The following is an 11625-nucleotide window of genomic DNA, read 5'->3' on the forward strand; positions in this document are numbered from 1 at the left end:
TTCCCATCAAGCACACATAAAAGCAAAGTTTATGAATGCTGCATGCTCACACAGCTCCCACACAACTTTACTGGTGAACCATCAGGCAAATAATCCAGCCAGGACAGTTACAGGCTTGTTTTTATTAAAAGACATCTTCAGAAAAGATATTTTAGTACAAAAAAAAAAGTTTAAAATACACAAACTACAGTTGTTTTTTTTTTTCCAGCGTCAACATTTATAAATTACACCACATTGTTTTTAACACTGCATTTAAATACAGAAACAAAATTAAAACAGGAAACTCATCAAAAAGATCCAACATCCTACAAATGACTATGTACAATATTTAGCAGCTAGGAGCTCTAGCACAGTAGTCAATATGACTTCAATAGGGCAGGATGCTTGGGAAGTCCCAAGACGGCAGCTTGGCCCGTAACAGTTTTTGGGGACCTGCTTTGCCCCCCTTTCCTGACACCCACCCCAAAGGCAGGAGCTCCTTTCCCGGAGCTGGGAGTGTTTTCTCCAGCTCCCAGCAAATGCCAGCACAGCCAGAAATCGCAGTGACTTCAAAGCTTTGGGGCCAGGGGAGGTGAGGGAGCCCAAAGTCCCCTTGTCCAAAAGGAGCCCTGCATCCTCCCAGTGACATCCATATTCCCAGTGGGTTGAAGTCACGGGAGCAGGGCTGCATGGCAGAAGCAAGATCAAGCTGTCAGAGGCTCCTGCCCCACGGGGCCAGGGGGAAATAGGGGAAATTCACAGGGGGTGCGTACAACTGGCTTGGGAACAACGGTGAGAGGTGGGATGCGGCAAGGCTCAGTACCCAACGGCTTGGGGCAGGGTAGCAAAACCCTTCCCGTGCCTCCCTTTTACCCCAGCTCATCAAAACCAGCATGGAAGTGTTGAGGCAGGACAGAAAGCACCAGATGACTTGAAGACCCCCGGGCATGCTCTGGAGGTTGGCCTCCCTGCCGGCAGCTCCCCTCTTGCTTTGGGAGCTCCCATCCAGGGGTTTCGGTGACACGGAGCTGTTTTACGTGCAGTGAGGAGCTGCGCCGTGCCACAGCCCCTGCCCGCTAAAGGGCTGCTAGCAAAGAGAAACTGTCCTTGGGGGCTTCCTGGGGAGGGTGGGCTGATTTTTCTGTAAACACCAAGTGATGGAGCTCACATCCGCGCTCCACGGAGAAGGTCAAGTCTGCAATGGCAGCTTCAGGGCTCTGCTTCCAGTGCTGTGGGTTGGATTTTCATGGTGGTGGACTTCAGAGGGTAGTACCTGCCTTTCCATGTCTTCCAGAAGATGCCCTGCTTGCGCTCATGCCTCTGGCGAGGGATGGAGCGGAAATACTTCCCGTTGAGGTTGGCATGGCCACAGGTGCTGAACCACCAGCCACCTACCAGGGCAATGCAGAGGAGGGTTAAATCCACAGCACTTCCAGCCAGAACACAAACCCACCTTCAAGACAGCTGCTGCCCCTGCTTTCCCCATACCTCAGGGCTTTGGGAGCTTACAAGACCTCGTACACATTTGAGGAGTCCCACGCACTGGAAATCCTTGCATGGACCCAGTAGGAGTTCAGGACATGTCTGTATGTCCCTGTTGCTCTTTCTTGCATGCAATAAAACTTCACCAAACCCTGCGGCAGCCCCATCTCAGGCCTGGGTCTGGCCCCTGCTTTACCTGAGGGTGGCAGCCAGCAAAGCCCTTACAAAGGCAGCTGCTTGGGGCAAGACCTGAACCACAGCTTCAGCTCCCATCCCCGTTCCTCACGTGGCTCTTCCCATGGATCCCTCCTCCCCCAGGTCTCCGGTGCAGGGAACAAAGCAGCTCAGCACCAGAGGGAGCATCCAGCCCCAGCCCACCACCAGGGGGTGGAAGGGAAAGCACCCGTCCCTGGGAAGGAAGAGCCCACACTGACCTGAGAGGTGCTTGGCACAGTTTGTGTCAGCTTTGAGGTCGTGGTCACGATCCCGAGTGGAGAAGGGCAGCTGCCTGAAGTCCCCAATGGCATTTTCCAGTTCTCCAGACAGAGGTCCCAGCAGGTTGAGGGTGTAGGCTGTGCTCTCTCCACCGAGGCTGAACTCAAACTGAACCGCCTGGGAATTTCCCTCCCAGTCCTCCAGCTCGATCAGGAGGTTGTACCTTCCCTCCTGGACGAGGTGATGGATCTTCTCCAGACCCAGCCAGAAGTCACCTGAAACAAGAAACTTTGCCTTGGTCCCAGGAACCGGACGGGCTGCAGAGGCAAACGGGGCCCTGGATGGGACAAGGCAGGACACTGCAGCACCTGAGCCGCTGCGTGCCAGGCCATGGGACAAGTCAGAAAGACCAGACACAACAGCGGTGTCCCCCTTCTCCTCACCCCAACACTGCTCCAGCACGTGGAGATCTCTAGGGGCCAGCAAGGGGGAAATAACTCATCCTTGGTTAGGCTGTCACTCAGCCTGTGATAAGATCGATGCCACCATCCACCTACCATGAAGGTCTCCAAAGCCGTTCTTGTAGGCATCCCAAAGCTGGTCAAAGTCTACAGAGCCATCTGTGCGCCTCTGGATCACTGTCCAGCCACCTTCTGCGGGGATTACAGACAGTCATTTCAGGGCTACCGTCGGCAAGGCCGCCGTGCAGCGTGCTGCGAGGCGCACGGCATCCCCAGCGCGTTACCTGCAGTCATGTCGCAGTAGACTTTGAAGGGCTGAGACCCCGAGGGCTGCACCTGGAAGATGCCGCTGCTTTGCTGCCCGGCCAGGAAGAGCTGCTGGCAGTCCTCTGGGAGCTCTGCAGGAAGAAGGAGAAGGTGTCTGAGGAAACATGCCCGTGTCCCGTGTCCCCCAGCTGCTGTCAACACAACCCCAGCAGGCGCAGCCCTCGCAAGGAGCCTTCCACCTACGGCTGTGGTGTTGGATGTGTGCTGGAGCCGGCAGCCCCTGGGTCCCCAGCATTTCAACGCCAGTGACCCAATATCTTCCCATTTATCCTAACGCAGCTATTTGGGCTCCCATCCAAGGCAGAAGCTGGGCATCGGGCCAGGCGGCAGCAGCCCAGGGCTGGGGAGCACGGCTCCCTGGTGAGGGCAGACACCGAGGCACTTCCAGCTCCCTCCAGGGTTTGGGACGGGGCAACCACAAGGCAACCACCTGCAAGGGGAAAGCTTCCCCATCTCAGCCCCATACTGGAGCCCTCCAAGGGCTATGGGGTGGGAAGAAAGTCCAGAAGGTGCCCAACACCCATCCAAGCCAAGCCTGATGCTGCTGCTGGCCGGCAGGGAGCCCGCGGTGCCCTGAGACTCGCTGACCGGGGTGGATGGGCACAGGGAGCCCCGGCTGATCGCGCACAGGGTGAGGCCACCCCCGGCACGGGGCTCCCACCTCTCCTTCCGCCCCTTGGGGACTTTGCCCCTGGCTGCCAGCAACGCAGCGTTTCAACAGCGCTGATAAAAGTCCAGCCGGGAACCGCCACCCGCAGCACCCGGCAAGGAAAAAAAAAAAAAAAAAAAAAAAAAAACCTGTAAAAAAACCCGAGTCGAAAGGCCGCTGGAGGATGCGTAGAGCCTTCAGCCACGGGGTGCCGGCACGCTCAAGGGGCTCTTTGTGTGCCGGGACAGGTGCCCCCGGCCCCCCGGCCCTGTCACCCCCAGACAAAGGCGCTCTGTTCCCCGCCTGTGGGGGCAGCTCCCGGCTGAACGTGGGGTGGGTTCGGGTGGCTCGCAGCTGCTGCCGGCGTGACCCCGACGCAGGCGGCTGGGGAGACCCAAACACCGGCATCCCCCTCCTGCAGCCCCTCTTGGGATCCCCCCACAGCAGCAGCGGCTCACGGGGGTCCGGGCAGGGAGAGCAGCCTCCCCTCAGAGCCGCAGGGCTTCGTCTGGGGCCAAAGGGTGGGAGTGGGGCCTTTTGGGCTGCTGAGGGGGAGGGCGGCCCCACAGGACATCGCACCGGCCCCATCCCCGGCCCCATCCCCATTGGGGCGATGGAGCCAGAACTGGAGGAAAGGTCAGCGGGGAGGGGGGCGGGGGATGGCAATGTGACACCCACCGCCACCTTTCACCCACTTCCAGCCCCTTATCCCCTCCTCGCTCCCCCCCTGCCATGAACTTTCCCCGCCTTGGCGGCCCCCCTCTCACACCCAGTGCTGCCGTTCGCATCCCTCAGCCCCAACTGATGCCAAGGCAGGACCAGGTGCCACCAAGGCCACCAGTGCCAGCACAGGACGAGAGCCCAGCCCGCATGCATGCGGACAGAGGGCGAGCTTTTTGCACAAAGGATCAAAGCACAAAGCACCGAGCTTTGGGACACCCAGCACATCGCCAACGTGCACGCTCCCTAGGCAAAAGCAGCCAGGGAAGGCAAAGGGGGCTTAAAGGGAAGGAACCACCCAGGATGGTCCCCGACCCCACGGCGAGCCCAGCTCACACAGAGGCAGCAGGGATGTCCCGGAGGCTCCCAGCAGCAGCAAGCCCTCGGTGCTCTCCTCGCCTCCTCTCCCACACTATCGCCAACCCGGGCAGGACGGTGCCCAGGCGGATGCTCGGCTGCGCCACGTGGCTCCCGCGTGCTGAAGTCAGCCCTGTCCCAGCTGGTTTTTTCACTGGGCTCTGACCAAGCTCGTTGCGCTCTTATCTCTTCTGTTTTCCTGGGGCAATGGGGACTTTCGAGCAGCTGAATGAGGTGCAGCTGCTTGAACAGCCTCAGCTCAATCTTTGTTTGAGGAACATGCTCGTTAGTTCCAGCTTGCGTTGCACATCCGTATGGCACCAGCAGAACAACAAGACCTCCTGGCTGCACTGGATGTTTTCCTTTCCCTCCCCCTTTATTTAGCCAAACAAGGCTTCAGATCAACAAGGCTCACTGGAGCAGCCCCAGGCATGGCACAGTATTTCCCCAGCGGGATCTCCAGCCACGATGGAGGTCACCAACCTGCGACAAGCACGGTCCTGGCGGAGGGCTGGGTGTGCCTGGCTGCGCTCACGCCCCACCAGGGCTGGTTGCATCGCCTGCCCCTCACCCTCCCCAGCCCGATTATTTTGGAGTCCCGGCACCACGGGGAGAGCGGGGCTTTACCTTTCGCCTACTGGGCCAGCTGCCAGGGAGCGCAGGCTCTGCCTAAAGACGTGATCCTCTTTCTGCAAGTGATTAAACCTTTCACTCTCGAGGCTGCTCCAAGCCTTCAACTTTCACATGCTTGGCACGCCGCCATCCCTGGCCTGAAAACTTGTGTTCGCTGGATGCAAATAAAAGGGTCTTTCTGAAAAGGCTGCTGGTGGAGTTCATTGCTGCTCCCCTGGGCTGTGCCAGCATCGTGGGTCTGCCTGACAATAGGCAGGGAGCAGCCACGGGCACGAGGCTGAGCCGCGACTGCCTGCTCCAAGAGCTGCCAGCAAGCCTCCCAGGCAGGGGGCACAGGGCCAGCCTTGCCAGATATTGTCTGCTTTAAGATTTGCCAGAAAACTCACTTAACTTGGTAACGAGAGGAAGCCAATTTGTTTTCTGTCACTGATATCAACAACAGGGATTAGGCAAGAGAAGGGGGGAGCTCGCGGCTCGGTCAGCCCATCGCTGTGGCTGGGATGCCCAGCAGGCTGAGGGCGCGCAGGGTCCACGGTGTGCAGATGGGAGCCAGGAACACGCTGTGCTGAGCTCTCACACACCCCCTTGCTGCACCCCCACAGGTGGTGGGGTCCTCGCTGCACCCCGAGGCGTTTCACAAGGGCTGCAGCACCCGGCACCCACCAGCCGGCGCAGCCCACATTCGACACCAGGAAATAGCACAGACCTCGCCCACCTCCTTGCACCCCACTTTCGGCGTAACCCGGAGCTGAGAGGAGAGCAGGAGATGCTGCTGGAGACAAGCCACAAAGCAAAAAGCTGGGAGGAAACTGGAAAAAAGAGGTTTGGAGACAGTCCTCCAGCTTGATAGTATTGCTCTGAGCAGGGGAGACCTTGCACAGCCCCACTATGGGCTGGCTGGCCCCGCCAAGCCAGGTGCCAGGAGTTTGGAGCACCGTGTCCCCTCTCTGCTTATCTGCACGGATTCTTTGTTCAGCTCACCCAGTGTTCAAGCACAGCGGTGACAGCTCGGGGCTCCACATACAACCTCCCATGTGCTTTCCCATAGCTGTCCCTGCGTTAAGCCCTAAGCAGGATATCCCCGTGGATCCTCGCCCTGCTCGGTTTCTGTTTGGCTCAGACTGGACATCCCCAGACAGCTGCACAGACGCTTCCCTGGCCAGCGGAGCCAGCGCTGTGATTTAGCTGACACGACACGAGAGCAGCTGCTCCCGGCCAGTGAACCCTGCCGGATCGCAGGTTTCTGTCTGGGAGGGAGGTTGCAAGGCACAGCGTGGCGGGGAAAGCCACCAAGACCCCTCTCCAGGCTGCTCCGCTGCCCTGCAGGAGCTCCTCCATCCCTACCACCCCAGGGGATGCTCCAGGCAGAAACAGGGGCTTTGGATACGACATCCACTCGCCTGCTCTAGCACACGTTTCCCAGGGCTGCAACTCTCCAGTGCAGCTCCCAGACATTTGCTGCAGCTCAGCACCGTCCTCTAAGGACAGTACGAGCTGAGGCACTCGCCTTTCATTTTCGAGACCCAAATACAAGCAGAGGGAGATGGTTGCACAAGGATGTAGCTGTCTTCTCATGGTCTAGGACACCCTAACACTCCCTTCTACCCAAGAGGCAGATTCTGCTTGGCAAAAGTGAGAGCAGGTGAACAAGAGCCAACTCCAGGGAGCAGAGAAAAATACCTGCTAGCAATTTCTTTGCTTCCCACTGCATTCTTAACATCAGGCAGAAAAATTCCTCCTAAACCCTTAAATTCCTGCTGGACTAATACTGATCCTGAAGGCTGGGTTCTGCCCATGCTCCAGATCTTATCCAGCCTGGCCAAGCTCCCAAGCCCCAGTTTTGTGAGCAAATCTCACATCCTGAGTCAGGACAACTGAACCTTTTGTTTCCGAATGACTGCAACTGCTGCTGGTTCGCCCCAGCAAGAATCAGGGCGGCACGTGCAGATACTTACTCTGCGTCAGCACAGAGTCCACGCTCGCGTTCTGGCTTTGGTTGGTGTGGCTGAAGCTTTTCTTCAGGTTTATCTTCCACTTCGGAGACTGCGTTTTGTTGTCCTTCAGGTGTAAGGGGATCAGTAGGTTGACCTGCAAAGAAGAGAAGATGCAAGTCAGAACAGTTTTATCTCGGCTCGTTTTCAACACCGCTGCCCAGCAGAGCCGAGGGGTCACGGCATCGCTGCCCCCCCATCACCAGGGTGATGCTGCTGGGGTCAGACCAGAGCTGGGGGCTGAACTTGCCCAGAGAGCTCAAGGAGCAAGAGGCATCCAAGGCTGGCACAGCCAGGAATTATTATTGTGGGTTTTTCACACCCATGCTAATGATTTTACTCTACAGCTAAACTAAACAGCACAGCACGGAGCTGCTCATTTCCCACACAGCAACACCTCACATTTCACTGTGCAAACACAATGGAAGCTCCCAGCTCTGCTTTTTTGCTACCCGTGCACCAACACCACAGCACAGGGACTTGAAGCCAGAGGACAGCAACACTGCTGCTGCTGCCACCAGCGTGCCGTGCCAGCCGGGTTTTGAGGGATGGCTTCAGGACTCAGCAGCGGTCCCCAGCCACACGGCTGCTGCGTGCAGAGCCGGACGGGTGCTCACCTTGCTCTGCAGGCTTTTAATCTGCAGATTCTGCTTGTCCAGCTTGTACTGCTGCTGCTTGATCTTCTGCAAGAGCTCCTCGATTCGGGAGTTCTGGGCATCCATCAGGGTCTGCGGGGGGGGAAGAGCTCGGTGAACCCCGCAGCAGCACGTACGGCACGGAGCTGGGCAGGACGGTGCTCCCGGTGCCCTGGGGCAAGGTCCCCGCTGGCAGCTCCCGTGTCCCCAGACCGGTCGGGTCCCCCCCAAACCGCTGTCACAGTGCTCCGGGTGGCTCGGGTCCCTCCGTGCTGATCCCCGTGTCCTGGGAGGGTGGGTCCCCACCAATGCCCCCAGGTCGGTCCCCCCCAGCTATTCCCGGTGCACGGAGAGGGTCGGGTCCCCCAGTGCTCTCCCTGTGACCAATCCCCGCGAGTGGCTCCCAGGAGGGCGGAGACCCCCCCGCTTCTTCCAGCCGGTCCCGGTGCCCCCCGGGTCGGGTTGGGGTCCCCCTGGGCTCCCCCGGGGCCGCTCCCCCTGCTCGTTCCCGGCGTCCCCGCTCGGGTCTTTCCCGATGGGCTCTGGTTCTCCCGGTGGGATCGGGTTCCCCCGGCTCCCGCGGGGCCGCTCCCCCTCCCCGGTCTCTCCCGGTACCCCCGGTGGGGTCGGGTCCCCCGGGATCCCCCCGACCCCGCGCTCACCTGCAGCGCTCCCAGGTCCTTGGCGCTCTGGTTCTCTGCCGGCCGCGCCTGCAGCGCCTGCCGGACGCGGCTCTCCAGCTGCTCCAGCCGGCCCTGGATCTCGGCTTTGTCGGCCGCCACCTCCTCCAGGCGCTGCCGCAGCGTCTCGGAGAGGTTGAAGAGCTGCCGGCCGCGGCCCTCCAGCTCCCGCACGCTGGCCCGCAGCAGCTCGCCCTGCTCCTGCGTCTCCCGGGCTTGGCGCAGCAGCCGCCCCATGGAGCTGTTGTGGGCGCTCAGGCGGCTGCCGAGCTCCCGCATCTGCCCCTTGGTCCTGTCCACATGCTCCTTCAGGCCGTGGCCGAGCTGCAGCAGCCCGTGGGCGATCACGTTCACCTCGTCCCAGGAGGCGAACTGCGCCCGCCGCTCCTTGCCGCTCGCCACCGCCCGCCGCTCGCTCGCGGCTCGCCCCGGTCCCGGTCCCGGTCCCGGTGCCGGTGCCGGTGCCGGTCCCGATCCCGGTGCCACCGCCATGCCCGCCGCCGCCGCGGCGCACAGCACCAGCGCTGCCCCCGTCAGCTGCATGGCCGGTCCCGGTGCGCGCCCCGCCGCCGCGCCGCCGCTTTTATCGGCGCTCGGGCGGGGACCGGCTGCATCACGGCGGGGAGTGCCCCGCTGCCGGCCCGCCCCGCGCCGCCCGGCCCCGCCGCTTTGTTCCTTTTCCCCCCGCAGCCGCTCCGGCTCCCGCACCGCCGGGCGCAGCCCCAGCCCCTGGAAGAGCCGTTCCTTCCCTGACAAGCCCTGTGTATGTTTGGTGTTACGCCCTGCCATGTCGCCCACCCATCCCCATCCCCATCCCCGTCCCCGTTCCCATCCCCATCCCCATCCCCATTCCCATCCCCACCCCCTCCCATTCCATCTCTTTCCCATCCCCATCCCCATCCCACCCCATCCCATCCCCGTCCCATCCCATCCCATCCCCACCCCTATCCCCATTCCCATCTCCATCCCATCCCCATCTCATTCCCCGTCTCATTCCCACCCCCATCCCTATCCCCATTCCCATCCCATCCATGCTGATGGCCCTACCCCACATCCTAACCTGGGTACCCTCATTGCCACCCTGTTGCCTCACCCCCCTCAGAGCAAAACCCGTGGATCTCCCAGCCATGGGTGCTGCCACACCAGGTGCCTGCACCCGCAGCCTCTCCCCAGCAGCCCTTGGCACAGAGATCCCTGTGGATGGTGAGCTGGGCCCTGCTGGGAGCAGCTGGCCTTGGGGTGGATGTGTGCTGCAGGCACCGGGCTCCCAGGCCATGCCCTGATGGGTGCTGGGGCCCTGCAGTGGGTGCAGGGCTCTGCTGGGTGCCCCAGACCATGGCACTGCTGCACACTGCAGGCACAGGGTTGGTGGGTGATGCTCCTCTGTGCGCCTGGGGGGTGCAGGGCATTCATTTGTCTCAGCACTCCCCATCCCTAAGAAATCCAGGATGAATTCCTCCCCCAGCTAAAGGCTCATTCATCCCCTTGTGAAAAATGTGCATCTTATTTCATTTGAAAATGTCCTTGACTCCAGTTACCAGCTCTTCCTTCTTGCTCTGCCTTTTTCCACTAGCTTAGAGCGATTTTCTGCCTCTGTTTTTTTTTTTTTTTTTTTTCTCCCCACGAAGGAATTCACACTCTGCGATCGAGCCGCTCTCGGCTCTGCTCAGATGAGAGCAGATGGAGCCCTTCTGCTCCCTCCCTGCCGGGCGCTTCCTCCTGCTGCCCCAGCGCTCAGCACGGTAAAACACATCCTGGAGCTGGAGCTGCCGGCCTTCGGGGGTGAGCCCCCTGCCCACCGCTTGCTGAGCCCATGGGGGACAAAAGCTGCAGCGGGGGCTTTTGCCGAGCTCCCCCCACTCAGCCCTGGCAGCTGGGTGAACCCACAGCAGCTCTGCCTCCATCCCAGCCCCGCTCCCAGCCCTGCAGCTCAGGGTAGGGCCCATCCGTCCCTTCCGTCCCTTTTTCCTCTTGTCCAAAAGCGCTCGGCAGTGGCGTCCCCCATCCCGGGGGTCCCTGTTTAACCGTGAGTTTGCAGAGCTGATTTCCAAGCCCAGCCTCTCCCAGCTTCAGCCTGGCAGGAGCTATGACGTACACTTCCAAATTCTTTTCCTATGACCGAGTAAGTGACTGATACTTGGGTTTCCCGTGCTTTTTACTTTGGGAGGACAAACTCCCTGTCCCTGGGGGTGAAGCTCCTCTTCGGTGGAGGTGAGTTTATGCACAGGGGTGTGGGAGGCTCCTGCAGGAACCGGCTGACGGCTCCTTGCTCTCCTGGCCCCGCGCCTCTCCCTGCCGTGCTCACAAGCATTTCACAAACATTTCCTGGCCTGCTTCTCCTGCTTCTCGCAGGAAGGGTGAGCAAGAGGCCTCCCAGCCAACACCTGGAGCTGACAGTGCAGGGAGGAGTTACCGAGGTAGGGGCTGGGCAGGAGGAATTTGGGAGATTTTGGCAGGCGGAGTAGCCTGGGAGCCCCCAGCCGCACTGCTGGCATTGCTTCTGTGTTTATTACAAAGCCAGAAAGAATTTTCCGAATGGGAAAAATAGAAAAAGAATGGGAAAAAGACGAGCTAGGAAAAACCTAAGGGGAAAAAAGAAACAAATAAACAAACAAAAAATGCCGCTTGTGGTCATTGCCTTTTCATTGCCTCTGAGGTTTGTGGGGTGCCTCTGCACACACCCTGCTGCGCCACTGCGGTCACTTGGGGGGAGCTGGGGGCACTGGGGGGAGGGTGATGGAGAATTGCCCCCCAGCAGGGTGAGGGCATCACCTGGGGTCCCTGCTCAGTGCCTCAGGGCACCAGGCTGGCCCCTGCCCCTTGGCTTGTGGCCGATTGGCACATCTGCCCCCCTCCAGGGGATACCCACTGCGTGCCCTGCCAAAGGCACCCGGACAGGATCACTCCCCCCAAAGAAAAACGTGAAATTTCTGCTTTTCACCTTGTGCCTGCCATCCTTTGGCAGCCCAGCAGCAGAAGAGCTGCCAGGAGCTGAGCTGCAGAGCAGAGGTCAGAGCACCCACATGCTCGGCAGCACCTCGAGAACCCTCCGGATCGGGAAACACAATCCCCCGTGTCACTGGGACAAACAGGGAAGCACGATTTCAAATGTTGACTGTTACTCCAGGTTCACGACGTCAGGCTAAATGAATCCTGTGAGAAACTCAGCTCCCTGCCCTGCCGTTACTCAACAGAAGAGTTTGTCCCACATAGCAGCCTGGGAGATGACGGGGTTATGCAGGGTCCTGAAGCAAACGCGTTCCCACTGGTGATTTT

The 11625-nt window shown here is 60.1% G+C and overlaps 1 protein-coding gene across 1 annotated transcript; it reads right to left on the reverse strand.

Moving 5' to 3' along the window:
* Nucleotides 1–210: 210 nt before the first annotated feature.
* Nucleotides 211–8892, reverse strand: ANGPTL4 (angiopoietin like 4). Its single transcript, XM_032203729.1, has 7 exons — nt 8332–8892; nt 7652–7762; nt 6999–7131; nt 2642–2755; nt 2454–2549; nt 1896–2171; nt 211–1370 (listed from the first exon to the last, which is right to left on the reverse strand). The coding sequence occupies exons 1-7, from the start codon at nt 8890–8892 to the stop codon at nt 1189–1191; spliced, it is 1473 nt and encodes a 490-aa protein (XP_032059620.1). The 3' UTR covers nt 211–1188.
* Between the last annotated feature and the right edge of the window lie 2733 nt (nt 8893–11625).

This window comes from Aythya fuligula, chromosome 26 (genome assembly GCF_009819795.1).
Source record: "Aythya fuligula isolate bAytFul2 chromosome 26, bAytFul2.pri, whole genome shotgun sequence".
In the NCBI taxonomy this organism is placed as follows: domain Eukaryota; kingdom Metazoa; phylum Chordata; class Aves; order Anseriformes; family Anatidae; genus Aythya; species Aythya fuligula.